The following is a 22147-nucleotide window of genomic DNA, read 5'->3' as shown; positions in this document are numbered from 1 at the left end:
GAGCAGGCCACGCCCGCTACGGGCATTTTGCCTGAGGGCTGGTCCGCTCCGGCCGCGGCCCCTCCTACAGGTCAGCAGGCCTGGCCAATCGGGTGTGCCGAAGGGCTGGCGGGCCCGCCCCTCCCTTCGCCGGGATTTGCGCATGTGCAGGGAAAGGCCCTAGGGAGCCCACTTGCGGGCCAGGGGCAGTGCTATTCTGTGCTTCTTGTGGACCGGCTTGATGGTTTTGTTTAAAGCCCCTCTCTTCCCAGCCTAGCGCATACTTGGCGCTGGTTGCTTGTTGAAAGAATAATTAGATGTCTAGGACATTAAAACAACACCATCGTGCCTAACACAATAACTAAGTCCACTTTGCGGACTGAGCATTTCAGAATTGTTGAGTTCAGCAGCAGGCTGCCCTCCAAGTTTTCAGAGAAAAGTTATTCCAGCGTAATTTTTCAGGGCTTACTCTGAGCCATCGTTTGGAAGATGTGATGTGAAAGACATGGGCACTTTGGAAAGGCCTCAAGTCTGATAGGAGCATCAGACCGGTCTATCTATCATGGGTACAAGGAGAGATTTGACCAAAAGTCTGAGGGTGAGTGGGCAAGGTGCAGCAGAGTATATTCAAGGGCAGGAGGGATCTGGTGAGTCTTATGGGGCTTGGGTGAACTGGTAGCATCAGATGAGGGAAATAAGGGTCGAGATCAATACGTAGCAAAGGAATACCTTTGTAAAAGTGAGACAGGGATTTTTGAACAGTTGATTTTGATCTGTGAAGGATGCCAGTGGGTTGTATTACACTTATTCTCAGGTTTTATTTATCAAAATCTGTGCTCCAAACCTGTTTTATACCTCTTTATATTCCAAGTCTAAGAGACAGGCTTAAAGCTGGGAGAATATGATACTGCTTAGTTCCTAGCTACTAGAGTTCTGATCTGTGTTCAAATAAGGAAGAAAGTAATGTTTTTTGTGCATTAAAGAGTCCAGGGACAGTATCATATGTTTTACATTCACTTATCTACATTTGATGACAACTATGTTATCACTTTAATTTTATAGATTGGAAAAACAATTGCCGAGATTAATTTGCCCCATGTTACCACTAGGATTTCTCAATACATGTTTACCATACTCCTTCAACTCATAGACGTGTGTTCAGTCACTCAGTTGTGACTGACCCTTTTCGGCCCTGTAGACTATAGCCTACCAGTCTCCTCTGTCCATGCAATTTTCCAGGCAAGAATACTGGAGTTGGTTGCCATTTCCTACTGTATGGGATCTTCTGATCCAGGGATCAAACCTGAGTCTCTTGCATTGGCAGGAGGATTCTTTACCACTAGCACCACCTGGGAAGCCCCACTCATAGAGGTAATCACAGAGTGGAAATTTTAATCTATTTTTCCCCATGTCTTTTTGGCCTTGCCATGCCGTATTTGGGATCTTAGTGCTGTTTGGTATAATCTGTTTTTTCCACGTCTCATGCAGGGTCTTATTTCCCCCACCAGAAATGAAACCTGTGCCCCCTGATTTGGGAGCTCAGTCTTAACCACTGGTCCACCAGGGAAGCCCCTCTCTCTCTTGGCTGACCTGTTTCCACTTCCTGCAGCCTTTAAAATATAATTCTACCTTAATCTGTTACTCTTAACCATAAAAAAGTACTGTGAATGCAACAATATAAATCTTAAATATTATGTTGAACAAAAGGAATTAGACACAAGAGAACATATTGCATGATTTCATTTATATGAAGTAGAAACACAGGCAAAATCAATCTGTGCTGGGAGTCAGGATCGTGACTACTACTGGGTAGATAGGGAATAATGAGAAGGGAAATCAAAGACTTTTTTAGGGTGCCGGTCCTGTTTATTGATCTCAGTGTGTTTCATGAATGTGTTGTTTGTGAAAATTTACAAAACTCTACTCTTATTTGTACTTTTTGTCTGTATACCATACTTACTAAATAAAAGTAAAAACAAACAAAACCAAGCCCCCTACTAAACTATTTTGAGTGCCTCCCAGGTAGGTACACAGGAAATTTATGTTAGAAATCAATATTACCTAAATTAAAAAAAATATATAGAGATGAATATATTAACATAGAATGAGCAAACTGAAACTTGAAATTTGGTTTGAATTCTGCTCCAAAAACAAATACTTGATGACAGTGCCTCTGATGTCTATCAGAAGCCACAGGGATTAGTCTTTAATTTCATCACAGAGTACAAATGTATGTATCCAGATTTTACATTTTTCTTAGTCTACTAGTATGAAAGAAAACGAATTATCTTAGACAAGATTATCAGTTTTTCTTTTTTTTTTTTTTAGGTTTTTACTATTTATTTATAACAGATATTCCATGTCCCGGATCGTCTCTAGTCAGAGAAATGAACGTGTGTACAGAAGAGAAAAAGATAAAAACAAGGCCTTCTTGTGTGTATCCATTGTGTTAAGAATCTTGTGTCTTAAAATTCTCAAGATAGGTATTATATTGCCAATTTAGAGATGAAAAAACTGCACTTTAGTGTATTAAAATTTAAAAACTTGTACAGTAACCAACTATGAAGGACTCAGTGTATGCTGTTTTCCCAGAGACGTAATACTGTCACATATAGCTAACTGTTAAGAGATATATCATCAATATAAATTGCAAGGGAGAAATAAGAAACAAATATATATTGAATAACTTTGTCTTTCATACAAATATAAATGTGACAGCAGGAAAAAAAAAAGGGGGTTTAAAAAGGGGGTTTCTGCTGTGGAGAAGGAAAAGCCACTGGGGGTGTGTTTGTATGAAAAATGCTTTGAAACAGCTACATAGATCAGAGGTAATATGGTGTTACAGTTGAAATCGTGGAGGTAACAGCAGTGTTCCTTCATAGGGTTTAGGAGTTAATACTTGATAGCAGTTTGAACACTGCCAGATACATAGCAGGGATTCAATAAATGCTTGCATCTAGTATGTATAGGGTGCCCAGCAGAGCCATGGAAAGCTCTCACTGTGGGTGAAGAGCAGCACCCTTACCTGTTAACAACCAACATCTGCTGGTGGTCCAAGGTGCTGCAAGAGCCCGTATTTACAAGGATCTGGCTCAGTTCACACCACAAGAACTGTATAGAACATGATCCGTGGTCCTCCCCCAAAGCACACTTGTATCAACAAGAAGGATGATAGAGGAGTCATCACTTTTAACAATAATGTTTATTATACAAAGCATTATAATTTTCTCAATATTCTTCACTCAATTATCAACAAACTTTCCACTGTATTCATTGAACAAATAAACAGTGTCAAACTACACTTCACTACCTTTCAACCTCCAAGCACTCAACTTAAAGAGACCAGCAAAAAAGTGCTTGGAGCACCAAATGGAAAGAGAAGAACACCTGGAAAGGTCAACAGAGATACTTAGAAGCAGTTAAAGGGGATGGGTTAGGGGAGGAAGTAAATTCCTGAGCACCATCAGATTTCCCTCATGGGTCAAAGAGGTTTACAAAATCAGTTTTAAGACATGAGATTAGAACTAGGGACTCAGAGGAACCCATACTCTGGGATACTGCAGGTCATCCAAGTTCCTGGGTTGGCAGAAGTGAAAAAAAGAGGGACAGAGAAAGTGGGAGTGGAGAGCAGAGGAGGCAGCAGGACAGAGACAGGTGCTGAGAAGCACAGAGGAGAAAGCTGTGCCTAGAAGAAATAAAGTTCGGAACTTGTCATGAATTGGAAAACGAAAAGCCACAGTCACAAATCTGGAAGATGGACTACGGGACACGAAAACCTGGAATTTTATACCTTCCAGGAGGTGATGACAAATCCTGAAGCTGTACAGTGGCAGGCAGTGAGGTGCATTTAAAACCCTCTGTTTTATAAGAGTAAGACTTTGGCAACCTTGCTTAACTAATTCTACTCCGTGGATTTGAAAACAATGTGCCTAGAAGGTAGCCTCCCAAGCAGGTTACACGTCTACAGGCAGTATAGAAGGGCTCTAAGCCAAGTGGGTCTATAGAAAACAAAATTCAATTAATGTTACTGTCAAGTGAAGAGACAGCAGATTTCATTGTTCTCTTCAACCTTTTTAGTAGTTTCCTAAAGCTAAGCCATTCTGATCACTTGAAATAAGCTAGTATTGCCAAATACTGTATAATCAAATAGGTCGACTGTGATCAAACCCCAATTTTTCCTGAGCCTTAACTGCCTCTGTGATTTGGGACACAGTTGCAGCATGGAAATTACTATTACTTTTCTGGGGGGCAGGGAGGGTACTGGGGGTCAACAATTGCCTAACTATATGTGTATGTAAACAAAAGAGATCAAACTGACCAATTAAATTAGCCATTCAGAATCCCTCTTGCCAAAAAGTTATAACCTTAAGACTGATTAAGCAAACCAGGATTCTGCTGCTCAGATGTTCTGAGTCTGGGAAGCACAGGCTTTGATGATAATCCTGATGATAATTCAGTTTTTATTTCAATCTTCTCAGGCTCTTCTGCCTAAGACTACTCTGCCCAGCCGGAACAAGCTTCACACAAACGTGTACCAGGTTTTCTCCTGGTTCCTTCCAAGGGGCGTCTCCCCATCCTCCTCAGTTGTCCACTTCCTCCTCTTCATTCTGTTCTTCTTCCTCCAGCCTTTCCTCATCTTCATCATTGTCCTCATCCCTGCTCTTGTCCTGCTCTTCCGAATCTGTTTTTTTGTCTTTGTCCTTCTTCTTTTGCTCTGAAGCTTCCTTCTTGCCTTTCTGCTCCCTCCTATAAGCTGTAAGGATAAAGAGGAGGTTAGGAAGCAAGGCTGAACCAGACAGACAGCAGCAGCTAACTCAACTGGGTAACTGGAAAAGCTGAGGTACAAAAGGAAAAATAATCTGCCCAGCATCACCAAACAGATAAATGAGCTGGTGCCTGCCATTTGAGTCGCATCCAATACTTGCTACTGGACTTTTTAAGAGACTCAAGTTGATCAAATCTCAGGGCCTAAATGAGCAGGTCATTTAGGATGAACATCGACTTGGATGTTCAAGAAGACGAAAGCGCAGTTACCTTCCAGAGCTTCTTTTAATGGGGTAACGAACCGCTGAAACTCCATCTCCTCCATGGCTGACAGCACATCGCTGGCATTCAGTGTCTTGCGTTTCCCTTTCATCGCAAAGTTGTTGGCACTGAAAGAAGAAAGATCAAGGGCTGTCAGATGCCCTCTTGCCGCGTATGGTGTGGGTGGGAAAAGGAGCGCCCAAAGGTGGAACGGGAAAGCCTGCGTCTTAGATGCCTGCATGGATATTTGTGACACGGTAAGTCCCACCCTTCCCTATACAAAAGGGTTAAAGTAATTGTCTTATTTTGTTTCATAGATTTCAAGATCTAGAACGAGGGCTCGGAACCTCGCTCCATTGAGGTAGAACATAATTATTGGGGTTTGCGGGGTCCAGGTTACGAACTCCAAATCAGGTGGCTCTCTTTACGCCTCCCTTAGGCTTTAGCCCAGCTAAGCTTCGGCTAAGTCTGCCCGCCTTACCAGGATGTGGCGTACAGCACGAAGACGCTGGCGGCGCGGGAGATGGCGCTCCGGGCCTCCTTGGAGATGTTGACACCGTCCGGGAGCTGTGAGAAAAGCGAGGGTGAGCAAAGCTACCGACCTAGCACCTGTTTCCCCCTGCCCGCTCGTCCGCCCCTGGTCCGGCCGCCAGCTGGAGCTGCTTACCGCCTCCTTGATGATTCTGGTGATGACGGCATTGGGCAGGTTTAGGTCCTCGGGCCTCTCCGCCATGGTCGCGGCCGGGGACCGTGCCTGCGACCTCCTCTTCAGGCCGCCACGGCGTCCGGACTTCCCGCGTCGCCACGGTCTGACCCAGCGAGGCTTCCGTCCCACCCCGCGTTGCCTACACCGTGTCCCACAGTGCCCCGCGCGCCAGAGCCGCCTTCCTCCCGCAGCTCCGCCTCCGCCTCTAGAGGCCGGTGCGTCTGAACTTCCCACGCTGCCATGGTTTTGGCCCGAGGGCCTTCCGTCCGGCCTTACAGGCACCTGGCGTCCTTTCCCAGGCTCGTTTCCCTGCTTCACACCTCCCTCGCATCTAGAAATTAAGTATGGCACACTGGGGCTTCCGTCCCTTCCCCACAGTGCTTTGCGCCGCTGCTTGGCGACGGAGCGGCCAGGCGTCTAGCGTGGGAGACGGAGGCGTGGACTGAGCCGGCGGGGCGGGGCTCCTTCGGGCGAAAGGCGGGACTCCTCGCCCACCTCTTAGCTCGTCTGCAGCTGTGACTTCCCTTGGGCCTTGGCGTGCTTTCTGCTTTGGTTTTGCGGAATCTCGGCCACCTGTTGCTGCATTCTCCCACTAATCTTTTTAGCCTTCTCAACTTTGTAATAATGGTATTAAGGATAGCTGTTACCTAAAATTTTTTTAATACAAACTACTTTGCCACCATGGTGCTATAGCTGGCAACATGGACACAGGCATGACTAGACCTCTGGGCACCATTCGGGCAACACCCAGCCGTTTGTAAGAGTAACGTAACATTACATAAGCATTCAAAACAAACCCTGTTACGGTTGTACTTGTTTTTTGTTTCATTGAATTGTTCATCGTGCATCTTTCCTAGTCAAAAATATTTTTCATGGTTTTGCAGTGGCTTTTTAAGTTCTATCGTTTTTCTGTTACATATGTAGAAATTGTCCTCAGGCTCACTGAGCAGAAATTGTTTCTTTTTATCCCTTGAAACTTGCTATTTCAGGTCACTGTTAGTTTTCCTGTTTGTGTTAGAGACATGAGCACAGAGAACTATTTCTCTCTTATAAGAAAAAGAGCAGCAAAAGCGGTGATGCATGGCAGCTGAAGCTGCTTCAGATACAGATGATAGAGTTTGGTGGGGTAAGTCTCTACTTGGATAAAATACACCTGGTTTAAAGATGTTAGGAAGTGCTCAGCTCCAGCCAGGTGCTGTGTAGTTGGAATTGGGCCTCTGTGTTGTTAGATATTTGATCTTTAAGAGGAGCCGGAAATCTGGACATTATATGGACTATTTCCATTTTTAAGTAATGGCTCAAAGTGTAAGCGAAACAAAACAAGTCATAGGTCAGGTGCAATCCCAGGCTACTAGTTTGTTTAATCTTTGGTTTAAATTATAAGTTGTTTAGAACAGAGACTTATTTTGTTCATTATTGTTCTCAGTGCTCATAACAGGTCCCCTCACATATTTAGTAGTCAGTAATTGTTTTGAGTAAAAGAAGAAATGGACACTCTCCTTAAAAAAAAGTTATTAGGGATCTGGTGGTAGTGATTGCCTAAAACATTTCTAGAGAGAGAAAGATAACATTTATTGAGTACCTGTTATATATCATACATAAAAGTACATTACCTCATTTAATGCTTCTGCAATCCTACTTAGGGATTTCCCTTTTCCTACTTTATATGAGGAAACGGGCTGAGAGAGGTGAATTCACTTGCCCAACACCATAGAGCCAGTAAATGAAAAGCTAGTGGCTTCTGATCCAACTTCTGAGTCGACTGACTTGCTGTTTCAGCAAACCCGTTTATTTCTGGTGGGTATTTTAGCTGCCTGTATGAGAACTGGAGCCTATTGAAAAATGAAGCGTCTCTTCTAAAGGTTTGAGCCATCTAAAGCACTTCTGTGACCCACAGGGAATTGGTTCCAGAAGCCCCTGTGTATACCATTATTTGTGGATATTCAGGTCCTCTGTATGTTGGTTATAATTTGATAAGGCTTTTTGGAGATTGGAGCATCCTTTCCCTAATGGTTAATGAAAGGGGAAAGGAAAGGATGTTAATAATTATTTTGAACTGTTTGCCAGACCTGTTAATATCTATTAACTAATTGTAGTGACCCTGTGAAATAGGTTTTTCCTCATTTTGCAGCTAAGGAAACTGAAGCTCAGATTGGTTAAATCTCAGGTCACTCAGCTATTAATTAAATGGTCAGTTGGGAGGCCTTCTGAAGTCAGTCTGAATCCAAATTCTTGTCACTCTATTCCAAGCTGAGATTTTCATACTTTCTTGGTACCCCATTCTTAACTATCCTGTAACCACTGTTTATCAATATGATTCAATAAAAACATTTTATGCTTTGAGTCCAAATTAATATCTGGACTAGCTAATATTTGTGAAAGTAAAGTTACTCAGTCATGTCTGACTCTTTGCAACCCCATGGATTGTAGCCTACCACAATCCATGGGGTCGTAATATTCCCTAATTATAGGGTGGTGGTTTCTCCAGAGGGCTAGAAAGCTGCAAGATTGGCTTTTGTCCTAAACCATTTGTAGATATGGATTTGCCAGATAAAAGCCAGTGGGATGAAACCACCTGTGACCTGGCTGTCTGTCAGCATCCACAATGCTGGGCAACTATCCGCCGGATTGAGAGGGGCCACCCTCGACTTCTGGACTCCTCCTCCAAATCTTTTGTGGATGCTGAAGGTGAATTAGCCAGCCCTGTCTCCTCCCTTACAAGATCCTTGAATTGTTTCTATTTGGCTCCCTAATGCCATGTTGTATATTTTCTTCTGGTCTGGTCTTTCAGACAAGCTCCCAGTGCTTACCATTGTAAACATCGCAGATTCCTGCTTCCCGGCCAAGAGAGTTATTCGTCGGCGTCACTTACCAGGATTTACCTTCACAAAGGCTCACTCTTTATTGAGTTCAAAGTTTGACTCCAAGTTTCAAGGCAGGTAAATAATCATGGAATCTTCCTTAAACGGCTTAATACCTCAAATTTTTTGGTTAACTTTCTTTGCCTATGTACTGAACTTTGAGAAAGCCAGATTAAAAACAAAGCATTAATGAGAAATGCCCTGGAGGTCCAGGGGATGGAACTTGGCACTTTCGCTGCTGTGGCCTGGAGTTCAATCCCTGGTCAGGGAATTAAGATTCCACAAACCACGTGGTACAGCCAAAAAAACACCAACTAACAATCACCCACCCCAGCCCCCTTGACCCACCACCAAACAAAAGAAACAAACCCTTTAGCAGTTCACTTAAAGGAGTAATGAGTAGGCAGTGTGGGAAACAGAAAGAAAGTATTCTTGTTTGTCTTGTAGGAGTTGGTTAAATAATAACTCTCGTTTCCCTCCTCCCTCTACTCCCTGGTGATCTCTGTTCTGTTTTTCTTTTTGCCTCTGTGCATTTGCCTGTTCTAGGTATCTCATGTAAGTGGACTCATACAATATTTGTTCTTTTGTGTTTAGCTTATTTCACCTTGGATAATGTTTTCAAGCTTTATAGATGTTGTCACATGAATGAACCTCATGCCTTTTTAAGGCTGAAAAATGTTCCATTGTATGTCACTGACACGTTAAAAAAATTATTTATTGATTTATTTGGCTGTGCTAGGTCTTCTTTGCTGCACGAGCTTTTCTCTAGTTGTGACAACTGGGGGCTGCTTCCTAGCTGTGGTATGCGAGCTTCTCACTGCAGTGGTTTTCCTTGTGGAGTATGGGCTCTAGGGCATATGGGCTTCGTTAGCTGTGGCTCCTGTGCCCTAGAGCCCAGGCTCAGTGGTTGTGGTGCTTGGGCTTAGTTGCTCCTTGGCCTGTGGAATCTTCCCGGATCAGAGATTGAACCTGGGTCTCCCGCATTGGCAGGTGGATTCGTTACCACTGAGCCACCAGGGAAGCCCCACATTTTGTTTATTGGCTTCCCTGGCAGCTCAGATAGATAGTAAAGAATCTACCTGCAATGAGGGAGACCTGGGATCAATCTCGGGGTTGGGGAGATCCCCTGGAGGAGGATGTGGCAACCCACCCCAGTGTTGTTGCCTGGAGGATCCCCATGGACAGAGGAGCCTGGCGGGCTACAGTCCATGGGGTCGCAGGGTCGGACACGACTGAGCGACTAAGCACAGCACAGCGTGTTTTTTAACATCTCCATCAAAATTACTGAATAAATTTTTACTAATGGTGATGTGACTGTTTGTAGTTGGAGAAAGGCTTAGGCTAAGAATTGAGTTTGATGCAACAAATAGTTATGAAAGGTTTGCGATGTGCAATGTCTAAGCTGTTCAAGGAAAAACAAACAAGCAAAACTTAAGAAGATGATAAGACCTGACATTCATTTGGTAGGTATTAAGTCCAAGGTTTTCTGTAGATAAGTAGGAGCTTTTCCTCACAGCACGAACTTTATCATCTCAGTAAGGCTTTTGTGACGCTTTCATGTTTGGAAACTCATTTTTTAGGCCTTGGAAGGATTTACCTGACAGAGACTTAATGAACCGTACTGATAGATCTCCCAAAGTAAGTCACAGATTAAAAAAGGTATTTCCTCAGCATTTTCTCTTTACTACTGGGAATAAAATGTTGCCTTTATTTAACATTGAGGATGACTGTAATACAAATAATGACGATAATAACTACCTAATACTGAACCCTTACTATTTGCTAGACTCTGTGCTAATGCTTTTATATGTTATACTGTTTCTAGAAATCCCAGACCTAGTGGGATTTATTTATGGCAGTTTTCCATAGTTAAGAATTTTCTGTCTCTCCTGTATAGAGCGTGTTCAGCTACTGTCATCTCATAATACAGGGAAATTAGAATGCTGCAATGTCAGATCTAAAATGAGCCTCAAGGTCGGCTATACTCATGATTTTTAAAACTTTTTTAGCTATCGCTCATGGTAAGAAATACATTTTACAATAAAATACCATGGGACAATCTTTACCCTAACCGTAAGTTACACTATACTCTGAAAGTTTCTATCCTTTTCTGATTCATTTTAAAACAATGGAGGCTGTGATTCACAAAATTTGATTTTGCGACCTATGAATAAGTTACAACTGCAGTTTGAAAACTATTTCTGTGGTCTGTTTCATTTATCTTACAGTTGAGGAAACTGAGGCCCAGATAGGAAGTGATTTTTTTAAAAGCACAGCTGGTTAGGAAAAGAGCTATATTTTAAGAAGAAAAAACCCTTCTACTTGTCTGCAGTAGAGATTTACTGTTCTTTGCAGTCCTACTGGATACCTTTTATTTTTTCCTATGAGATCCTTCACTTTTCAGTGTCACATGGTGGAGAGTGTAAGAACCAACGGAGGGTAGATGGGTTTGGATAGATGAGTGAACAAATCACTTACCTCTTTGGCCTCTTCAGAATGAGAGTGTTAGATTAAATTAGTTTTTAAATTAATTGTTTGTCTAGGATAATACATGCATATGGTTCTAAATTCAAAATCCATAGGAGGGCTTATGGTGCCCCAAATATCTCCTCTGTTCCCCCAAGTCGGTCAGTTTCTTTTCATGGGGACAACCTATTTTTAATAGTTATTTTCCTGCATGAATCCTGCTAGGGATATAGACTAGATGATTTATAAAATTTCCTTATAAATTCACATTTTCCTAAATAGCAAAATGTGGAAAAAAAATGATGACTTTAACTTTTATGTAGATGCTTGTAATTGTAGACAGGCTATAAAAGAGAAAAACTTGCTTCTGGTTCTTTCGGTTCTCTCCCTGCTCCCAGATTGTATTGTTTTATCTGCAGGGGATGTTAGTTTTTGGAGTGCAGTGGGCAGAATAAGTAGTGTTCCCTTGGGTAAGCCCCAAGGCGTCCTCCTATGAGGTGGGGTTGGGAGTTGCTAAATGCCGCCCTAATGTCTCAGGAAGGCCGGGGAGACCATTCACTCATCAGTGCTCACTCTTGCAGAGCACCTTTCCCGATACTTGGTTTCTCAAAGGAATATTATGAAGCTATTTTGGGGATAAGAAATGTTTATTTTATTCTGGTTTTTAATCATCTTCTGAACCACCATACCTTTTTGGTTAGCATGATTCATTCCTTAGCCTGGTCCTGAATACCATCAGCAGTGGTACCTTTAAGCCATACATAGGTTTTATATTTTTCTCTTAGCTATCAGTGCTGAATCTGAATGAGACAAAGCTTCCTTGCCCTCAAGATGTAGGAAATATGGATGTCATCTGGATCCCAGAGAAGCATGTGAGGTGAGTATCATGTTGAGAACTTGGGAGTCTTCAACTCTTGTGTTCCACAAATGCCTACTGTCTTCTGCCAGCCTTCTCTCTGTGAACTCCTTTTTAGCTACCTCTTTGCATGAAGGAGGAGGTCAAGCAGAGCAGAAGGCCATGGCCTCTTGCATTTACCTCTTGAAGTGATGCGAAAGTTGCTCATTCATGTCCGATTCTTTGTGACCCCATGGACTGTACAGCCCATGGAACTCTCCAGGCCAGAATACTGGAGTGGGTAGCCTTTCCCTTCTCCAGGGGATCTTCCCAACCCAGGGATCGAACCCAGGTCTCCCACATTGCAGGCAGATTCTTTATCAGCTGAACTACAAGGGAAGCCCAGGAATACTGGAGTGGGTGGCCTATCCCTTCTCCAGCGGATCTTCCTGACCCAGGAATTGAACCAGGGTCTCCTGCATTGCAGGTGGATTCTTTACCAACTGAGCTACCAGGGAACCCCTAAATGCTACCCTGGAATTCTTGTTAGTGCACTTTGAGATTCATGCTTTGGGACTTTGCTCCATCAAATTCTACTTGTCTGTAAATAGCATACAAGATAGGGCCCAATGTATTTTTGAGGTTTATTAAGAAACAAATGCCATCTATCAGTTTTTCTTGTTAGTCATCAGCAACTACTAAAAGTTTTCAGTGAAGCATCTGAATCTTTGGTCTCAAGCCTAAGGACTAGAGCACTGATACAAAATGAATAGCATATAGAATTTGTGTACAAAGCAGCTGTGATAAAGATCACTTGGTGAAGGTCCAAAGATTTGCTAATATTGACAGTCGTTGGAAGAAACGGATTTTTCTTTCATGACTGCTGAGGTTCTCAGATTCTTTTAGAGTGACTGTTTAGACATGTTATTCAAGTCACTAAGTCGTGTCTGACTCTTTGCAAGCCCATGGACTGTAGCCTGCCAGGCTCTTCTGTCCATGGGGTTTTCCAGGCAAGAATACTGGAGTGGGTTGCCATCTTCAGTTTAGAGATAATGAGACTTTATTTTCTTTTAAAAAAATCCTGTGAATGCTTATATATATGTGTAGGTATGTATTGTGTGTATGTGTGTGTGAATATATATAGTGTAAACAAAAAACCTCTAAGGGTTTCTTTCCTTTCATATAAAAGAAGCCCAGAGTTAGGTGGTCCACAGCTAGTATCTCAGCTCCATGAGGTAATCAGACACCAGAACGCCTTCTGTTAATAGCTTTTTGGGCCCTGGCCCCCACCTTCTGAGGTGCTTCATGGGGGTTTCAAAGTCTAAGTTGATTGATAGAGTTTAAGTCATCATATCTGTATTCCAGGTAAGAAAGAGGAGGAAGATGACAGGGCAAAAAATATTTGAGCACCTCTGGGCTAAGCAGGGGAATTCAGTCAAGAACTAAATACTTTGTCCCTGTCCTCCTGGAGTCTTATGGTGATGGTAGGATTCAGACATTATAAACATCCCTGCACTTAAGTATATAATTACTAATTTGGATTAATACTATAAAAGTAAATAACTGAATTGCTTGAGAGAATGGAGGGGAGCCTAATTTAGATGTGAGGGCAAGGTGAGAGGGGGGTTCTTGTTTTTAGCAGTCTCTGAACTGCAGGTACCTCTGAGTTCCTAACCAGCCATCTTTGAATACTGAATGGAGGATAGAAATCTTCCTGGTCATCATTCATAAATATCCTTGATGCCTCTGCTTAAGGTGTCTGGGAATAAGTTGTGGTTATTCTTATTTCAAGCCCAGCTGAGGAGAAGCATCTTATTTGCAGCCAGGATGGGAATATGAACAGAAAGAAATCTCCAGGGGTAAGTTTACTGTGGCCAAACCTTCCTGATCTTTGTCTGTAAGAGTTTATTTTTGTTTGCCCCCTTCTCCCATTCTCTCTTTAAATGAACAACATCTGCAAAATAAAACCCATCTTAAGGAAGGAATATAATAACCAAACCATTTTCTGTGCAGAGAAATGAAGAACTAGGTCTGTTCCCTACCTCCTCCCTGTAGGAAGGTAAAAGAACACCCTGAAGAGATGTTAGGAGCAACTGCTGGGCATTCAGAGGGAATTTTAGGTTCATTAGAAACTAATTTTCAGTGTGATGAAAGTGAAAAGTGAAAGTGAAGTCACTCAGTAGTCGTGTCCAACTCTTTGCTACCCCATGGCCTGTAGCCCACCAGGCTCCTCTGTCCATGGAATTTTCCAGGCAAGAGTACTGGAGTGGGTTGTCCTTCTCCAAGGGATCTTCCCAACCCAGGGATCAAACCCAGGTCTCCTGCATTGCAGGCAGATCCTTTAACCTCTGCTCCACCAGGGAAGCCCTGGTGTGATGGGAATAGAATTTCAACAGACTAGAAGTTACAGTGGAGCTGTGCTTCTTGTTTTTGGCGGTTGGTTGGTTTAGTCACTAAATCGTGTCTGACTCTTTGTGACCTCATGGACTGTTAGCTTGCTGGGCTCCTCTGCCCATAGGATTTCCCAGGCAAGAGTACTAGAGTGGGCTGCCATTTCCTTCTCCAGGGAACTGTGCTTCTAATGCTACTTCTACCAATTATTGGGTAAATGTAGCCTTGGATAAGTCACAAAGCTGGAAGTTTGCTACATCCAGGAGAATAGTATCTTGGCCCATTTTGTTCGTTGCTGAATTCTTAGCCCCAGCCCTCTGCCTGGCACATAGTTGGCCGATAAATACTTGTTCGGAGCCTTTTGGGGGAAAAATGGAACAAGTCCATCAATCCCTGTGTGATCTGATTTCAACAATGTGGTTGAAGAGCCAGATTGGTAAACATGTGGCAGGTTGTAGTCTAGAGGGGGCGAGGATGCTGGAGTAGGTCTGGAAACAAGGAGTTTCCCACACCAGGGTTGTGTCGGGAGGCTGGAGTGGTGGTGGGACAATGTGGCATCGAAGAGAGTGCTACAGGGAGTTCTTTCTATTGTTCCTCTTCCAGAAACACAAGTCGGAACTTCCAGGGATAATTGTACCGCCTCCCACCCCAGCACACTTGTATGAACAACTAAGTTCAGAATCCTTACCTTTATGGAACCAGTTTGACATGTTGCCTCAGGATCTACTGAAGGAGTGAGTGTCCTGTAAGCTGTGGGAGAACCACAGCATCCTCTTTTCTCTAGAAGCTAAGAAAGGCCTAAGCAGTGTGCTCTTCCTGGGGAGGGAGGGAAGAAAACCATCCCCCTACTTGGTCCCTGAATCTATGGACTTAGGCATATGCAGTGCTGACGATAATCACCACCATTTAAGTATTTACCACCTGCCAGGCCCTGTGCTTAATAATTAGCACAATACCTATATTCTCTCATTTAAACCTTCCCTGGGAGGTAGACACACTGTTCTTTTTATAGGTGAGTTATGGGTTAAGTGGAAGACGGAATGGAGATGTGGTTTGGAGCAAGACCACCTTTGAATTTTGTATTGAAATTCATTGCCTTCATGAATGTCCGCATTTTATTTAGCCTCATTAATCTTCAGTTTCCTCATTTGCAAAATGAAGATCATAAACCTGTCCTAAGGATTCAGTGGTGTAAAGCACATGAGCCCGACATGTAGTAAACTTAATCCACTCACCCATGATTGCCATAGTTGCATCTGAAAGCCGTTACTGAATGAGCACCTGTTGGTACAGGCCTTTTAAGGCCCAGGGTAGACATGTCTGCAAATGTAGAGTCCTTTTCTTCTCTTTCTCCCCAGCCAAGAAAAGCTATTGCTGACTGTCTCTGTGTCTGTCCCCTTCAGCCTCTTGCTGGATAAAGGGAAAACCATACTTTATCCAGAGATACGGACACAGTTGGCCATGATGAGAAAGAAACCTCCCTTGGAAAAGAGCCGACCCGACAGTGCCATTTCTGCTAAGATGTATTTATCTGTACACCGCCTCACCCTTCAAGTAAGAGCAAGGGGCCCTCAGAGGAAGGTGTCTGCGTGCAAGTCCAGACTCACCTGTCCTCAAGGCTGGAGGACTTAGCTTTCTAATTTCTTTCTCTTCTATTCTTCCACTCTGGATCCAGGTGCCACAGAAGGACTGGGCTGTGTGTGGGTGAAAGCGGATGACAGGGAGAGGTTGGAGGAGAGCAGCATTCTCTATTTCTTCTGCACTCAGCTTCCCACACGTTTCCCCTTTCCCGAGCTCCTGGTATAATGTTGCACACACTGGGCTTCTCAAAAAAGTGCTCATTGACTCGATGGATAAACGCATTTGGGATACATTTTGGGAAAGAGAAAGACCTACAGTAGAGCTTTTTTCTTTTCTCTTCTTTTTCCCTTTTTCTGCTCTAGAAACCAGCATTGAGATATCCTGAACATTTGAAGAAACACTGTTCTAACCTGAAAACAGATGGTAGGTTTTCTGATGCTGCTAGGTCTCCAGGTACCATCCCCTCTCGGCCCACGTTTCTTACATTTGATCTTGGTCCCAACTCAGTGACGTTTGCGGCCACAGTCGGACAGGGTCACATGTAGACCTTAGGAGACTGCAGTTTCGAAAAGCAGCCCCTCCCAGCTTGGTCCTGACCAGCGGGGAGAGAGGTCCCCACTGGGGGGCAGGGCACAGCAGGCGGCCCGGGGGAGGGTGGGAGCTGTCCGGGAGAAGAGGGCTGAGCTGGCTGTCTGGTCACCAGGTCATAGGAAGCAGCAGTGGCAGCAACAGAGGAAGGTGAAGACAGCCGCTAGGAAACAGGTAGAGTGACAGGGACGCTCGGGATGCTTGGACGCCTCCACCTGGGGTTGGAGCAAGTGGGTGCAGCCTGGAATAGGAAGGGCTCATACAAGGGATGGGATTCTCCCTGTTTGCTGGTTGTAGATACAAAGTTCCTATGTGGTTATACTAACAGCCTTCCTTTCGACCCTTTTGGGAACGAGTTCTTCACTTTCAAAAGTCCTAATTCACTTCCTCCTCATGTGGGTTTCAGGAGGCGAAAAAGAGATGCAGGAGTGAACCAGAGAGCCACAACAGCTCGCGCAAGCATCCAGGTGCCGTGGTTTGTTTGTGACCCATGCTGTGGCGAGGAGAATACGTGGGCTTGGGAGTGACAGAGTCCCAGGACCCAGCTGAGGGCAGGAAACGCTGAACACGTTTGGCATTTGAGGATCCATGTTTGTCAGGCGCTTGAATTCTCCTTGGAATGCTTCTGTTTGGCTGGTCTACCATGTATCAGCCTTCCATCAAATATTTGCTCAGCAAGTGAGCTGGGCCAGATGTCTGCTTCACATGGGGATTTGAGAGATGGCCATGAGCACGAGTCAGAGTCACTCCTCAGGTCTTACTTTAGAAAAGGAAGCGGTTTGGGGATGAAGAGTTAGCCCAGGTTATTGAAGAGAAGAGCCTCAAGGGCCCACTGGCCCGTGAGACAGGGAAGAGCCAGGGCCCCTCACGAGAGCCCCAGGAGAGTTCTAAGGAAGCAGAGTCAGCCACTTCTCAGGCACAGGTTGAAGTCTCAGGAGTCTTTCACAGTACAGCCCTGTCCAAGAGGCAGGGGGCTAGTTCTTGACCGGCAATTCCTTTCCTTTAGCGTCCATGCCAGAGATAAGAGATTCCCCCTTTTGGAGTTCTTAGCATGTCTGAGCTGAAGGTTATACTTACCCCAGTCCCTCTGACGTTTCTCAGTTTGAGTGAAGAATGAGAAGCAAGGAGAAAGAATCCCCCTAAACCACGGCAGATTCTTCTGCCCTAAATAGACTGGACATCGCTGTCTGTGATGGGGAGCTAACTGTTTAATCATCAGAATTCACCCTCCAACCCTGGGGCTCTGGGATAGCGAGGGTGAGGTTTCCTGAGAAGGATGCTTTTCTTGGTTTATCTCCCAACTCATCCTGCTCTCTGATACTAAAAGTGTCTTCTAACCTGGAGATCGAAGAAGCCTCCTGACCTTCACACGGGAGGTAGACAGCACTGGGCCTGTGGCCCAGCGCGGAGGCACTTGTTCAAGGCTAGCCTGGTATCCAGGGTGATGACAGCTCCCCTGAGTTTCGTTCTGGTGCCTTCTGTTTCTCTTCCTGGTCCCTCCAGTAGGAGCAGCTTTGCTTGGGTGACGGGCTCCCTTTTGAATTATATTCTTAGAGCAGTGGCTTGTCCTCTCTGAGTTGAGAAAGGCCTCGTGGAAGAGGTGATTTTTGCACTGGATCATCTGTGAGAGTTGCCCGGATATGGAAGAGAATTCCTGGAAGCAGGGATGGATTGGGTGAACGTGTCTTGGAGGAGCGTGGCTGCAGGGAGCACTGAGCAGTCTGCTGTGGCTGTGGGGTTGGGCATTTAAGGGAGAGAGGTGGATCAGGCTGACGAGATGGCCTGCTGAGATGTTTGATCTTTATCCTCAGTGGTGGGCAGTGGTGATCTGCCTTGATGGCAACCTGAGATCAACTGAGGAGCTTTCCAAACCCTAACACCCATGTTGCACCCCAGACCTATTAAAATCAGAGTGTATGGTGTTGGGTCCAGGCCTGGGTGGTTTTCTGAATGCCCCAGCGTGTAACTAAGGTGTGAATCAGTGCCGACAGGGAGCCAGCGCAGCTCTGGAGCAAGGGACTTCCTGTTTGGCTGTCCCTTTTAGCCTCATACCACTGGTGGTAGCTTGGAAGATTGCTCATTTAAAGGAAGAGAAACAGAGGGGAAAGAACTAGTGCATTTCATGACTAGCTGGGGGAAAGATCTGATACAAAAGAGTCATAGATCAAGAAATTTTGGGTTGGGAGGATGTTCATTTTCATAAGTCGATAGAGGTAACTTAGGGATGGTACAAGAAAGTAAGAACAGGATTCATAGACTGAAAAGACAGACCTAGGAGTTCTTTCGCTACACTGACATACAGGTGCTTGCCCTGTATGTTTCTTTGAAGAATCTTGGATCTTTTAACACACAGTTTACCTTACTCACTAATTCTATAATAGATGTGGTCACAGTCCCAGGTGAACAGAATCACGAATAGAACTTAAGAGGGCCTCACTCCCTTTTACCTGCCTCTAAGGTCCTGTATTGTCCTGGCTGGGGAGTCACCTGTAGACTAGGGGTCAACTAGAAGCCCAGCAATGGGATGTGGAATACCAATAAGAGACTTGAACTGATCTTGCGGTCACTAGGTCGCAAAACTCTACGAGGTCAGCAAAGTGACAAAAAGCGGCAGCAGCAGCAGATGAAGACACGAGGCCCCCCCTCGAAACAGGTGAGAGTGTATGAGGGACATTCTGCTAGGGCCCTGTTTGAGTTGGCTATGGGGTGCATGCTAAGACACTTTGGTCGTGTCCGACTCTGACGCTATGGATTGTAGCCTGCCAGGCTCCTCTGTCCATGGGGATTCTCCAGGCAAGAATACTAGAGTGGGTTGCCATGCCCTCCTCCAGGGGATCTTCCCGACTCAGACAGGGATTGAATCCACATCTCTTAGGCCTCCTGCATCAGCAGGCAGGTTCTTTGCCACTAGTGCCACCTGGGAAGCCCTTAGTTGTCTATTTTTGTAAAACAAACCACCCAAAGTGGAACCACAGTGGTTTGTTATTTCTCATGATTCTGTGGGTTGATTGGATAGTTTTCTGGTCTTGCCTAAGGTCACTCATGCAGCTGCATTCAGCTGGAGGCTGGGCTGGGGCTCTTGGCCAAATTGTCTTTAGTTCTCTTTTATGAGGCCTCTCCATGTGTCTAGTCTGGGCTTCTTGACAGCCAAGAAGTAATCTCAGGAAGGCACTTTGCTAGGGATGGGCCTGGAACTGGAACCATGTCACTTCTGCCACATTTTATTTGTTAAAAAAAATCGCAAGTCCAGTTCAGATTCAAGAGGAGAGGAAATTGACTCTGTCTCATGATGATCACTTTTCACTTTGATGCATTGGAGAAGGAAATGGCAACCCACTCCAGTGTTCTTGCCTGGAGAATCCCAGGGACGGCAGAGCCTGTTGGGCTGCCATCTATGGGGTCACACAGAGTTGGACACGACTGAAGCGACTTAGCAGCAGCAGCAGCAGCATGATGGTAAGAACAGCATGTGCTTATAGGAATGGGAAGAATTGCTGGCAGCTACCCAGGTTTGATCCCTGGGTTGGGAAGATCCCCTGGAGGAGGGAATGGCTTCTCACTCTAGTATTCCTGCCTGCAGAATCCTATGGACAGAGAAGCCTGGCAGGCTATAGTCCATGGGATTGCAAACAGTTGGACATGACTGAGTGAGTAACACATACATATGCCTTTGGAGGCAGTTTACCCTTAGTTAACTGCTGGGACTGGGGAAGACTGCATTCTGGCTTCATGTGGTCAGCCTGCAGGGCAAAAGAACCCATGACACAGGCTTCTCTCTTCAGTGTCAGGTGGTGGCATTTTGTCCTATCTTAGATGTTAATTTCTCCAAGGAAAGCATCATTTAGAAAAGCCCTTTGTTTCCTAAATCCTGACTCAAGTTTCTTTACACTTACGAATTTCAGGATTCCACAGAGAGACCACAGACAAACGTTGCTGAGAAATTCCTGGACTCCTCCCGCAGTAAGAAGAGTAAGACCCTAGGGTTGGAGGAACCTTAGAAAGTGTCTTGAGGACAGGGGGAGCAGAACCCTATTGATCAGGATGGTTCACCTCCCTGGAGGGCACAGCCCTCATACCTCAGAAGAGTCCCCCAGACTCCCCAGCCCTTCCTTTTCTGTCTTCCATTTTTCATAGTTAATTGGGAGAAGGCTACAGGTGCAGTTGATGGCTGGGTCTTTTTTTAGGTCCCGAATTATCCCAAATAGAATACACAAAGAAGGACATCAAGACTCAGATGGAGATTTTGCTGGAAGACCGAATGAGGACCCCAAAGAGTGCTTCTAGCGTCAGCTGGAACCCTGAACTCAAACTGTTGAGGATTCTTCAGGCCACAGATGAAGAGGATGAGGAGATCCATCCCTCTGGGGCACAGAGTGAAGTGTCTGAGGTGTAGGCGGAAGGATGCTCGGGCTCCCACAGTGACCTTGGGACATGAGGGCAGGAAGGAGAGGGGACTTCGACTCCCTGGAGCCCTTACCAGGGTCTGACCTTAGGGATTCTGTTTTCTTCACTTGCTTCTGAAATAAGTGAGAGAGAGAAAAAGCCCTTTCTAACTTGGATTGTTTCTCTCCCTTTAGGGCCCAGGGTAATTTTAGTGATTAAACACAGCCGCTGCTTATCAACAGACTCGTTTCTCTGTTTCTGGGTCACTTTTATCTCCTCGCTGAAATGCTGAAAGGTTTCTAGTTATAGGAAGATGAATTTGGCCTGTGCAAACCCCTAACATGTTACTTTTCCTTTTATTCTCTGGAAATGGTTTATCTTGAGGATCACATCTGCATCTGTCAAATAACATTCATTGTTACGTGTCGTATCCCTATGCATGTGGTAGGGGACTTGGACTGACATAAAAGAGCCCAAGGATCCAGTTCCTGAGTTACTGAGTCCGCAGGAAAATTTCACTAATGCTCGTAAAGACTCAAAATTTCAGTCTCGGGGTCCCCTGTGCTTGGTTTTTGCAAGGATTTTTTTACAATTTTTATGTCCTTAAACTTTTTTAATATGGAAAAATTTCAAAATTATGTAAAAGAATTATGTAAAATTATTGAAACTCTCAGGGATCCAGAATCTTAGGTTTGAGTTATAAAAGCTTGGGCCCCGCCCCGTGAGTTGAGGTAAGAGCAGGTGGGGCCCCAGTGTTCTCAGCAATTCTGTTCCCGAGCTCTAGCTTCCTCCCCATAATTAGGGGCTGGAGGGAAGAAGAGAGATTCCATCTATAGGCTGTACTCAGCAGAGCTTAGTCTCTGCAACAGGTAGGGGCAAGATGAGAAAGGATGACATTCTGTTCTTCCTGGAAAGTCTCCCTCGGACGTGGAACTAGGGAGAGAGGGAGCCCTGTGTCCTTGGCTGCAGTAGTCTGGAGGAGAGTCATCTCACTGAAGTGGGGGGAAAGAAATGGGTGGGGAAAGGCTCTTCCCTTCATGTACCATAGACTTGTAGTAAGGGAGTTAGAGAAGGTGAGGTTCTTTGTTCAGGAAAAGAACGAGAGACCAGCACTTTACAGGAACAGATCATCTTTAATGAGGCGAGAAGGGGCAGCAGTCAGATTAGCGAGCTGCTCTAACCTAAGAAAAGAGGAAGTATATATAGGCATGTGTGTGGAAAGTTACTGTCTTAAGGGGGTCTGTTCTTCTCCAAGGTTGTTCAGAGTAGTTATCTCTTAAAGTCCTGGGGCAAGGACTTTGGAGATCGGCCAGAGGCTGGACCCGCTGGGAG

The 22147-nt window shown here is 44.8% G+C and overlaps 1 protein-coding gene across 7 annotated transcripts in view; it reads left to right on the top strand.

The window, feature by feature from the left end:
- Positions 1-161: 161 nt before the first annotated feature.
- C2H9orf43 (chromosome 2 C9orf43 homolog) overlaps positions 162-22147 on the top strand; it is a 37810-nt gene continuing 15824 nt past the window's right edge. Inside the window, exons 1-14 of one of the 7 annotated variants that reach the window (XR_009599110.1) lie at positions 5878-8398; positions 8502-8649; positions 10152-10209; positions 11823-11914; positions 13665-13731; positions 14867-14997; positions 15667-15817; positions 16207-16267; positions 16548-16606; positions 16839-16899; positions 19003-19085; positions 20013-20079; positions 20335-20401; positions 20617-20654. Coding sequence is in view for 5 of the 7 variants with exons in the window: in XM_060408882.1 (XP_060264865.1) it covers positions 8248-8398; positions 8502-8649; positions 10152-10209; positions 11823-11914; positions 13665-13731; positions 14867-14997; positions 15667-15817; positions 16207-16267; positions 16548-16606; positions 16839-16899; positions 19003-19085; positions 20335-20401; positions 20617-20825 (1338 nt within the window). In the remaining 2 variants the exon portion in view is untranslated. Of the gene's footprint in view, positions 5589-5877; positions 8399-8501; positions 8650-10151; positions 10210-11822; positions 11915-13664; positions 13732-14866; positions 14998-15666; positions 15818-16206; positions 16268-16547; positions 16607-16838; positions 16900-19002; positions 19086-19911; positions 20080-20334; positions 20441-20616; positions 21057-22147 lie in introns of those variants that run through there. The other 6 variants (XM_060408882.1, XM_060408883.1, XR_009599111.1 and 3 more) reach the window with 6 other exon arrangements.

The sequence above is a fragment of the Ovis aries genome, chromosome 2 (assembly GCF_016772045.2).
Source record: "Ovis aries strain OAR_USU_Benz2616 breed Rambouillet chromosome 2, ARS-UI_Ramb_v3.0, whole genome shotgun sequence".
Taxonomy (NCBI): Eukaryota; Metazoa; Chordata; class Mammalia; order Artiodactyla; family Bovidae; genus Ovis; species Ovis aries.
This window is presented reverse-complemented; position numbering and strand designations above follow the sequence as displayed.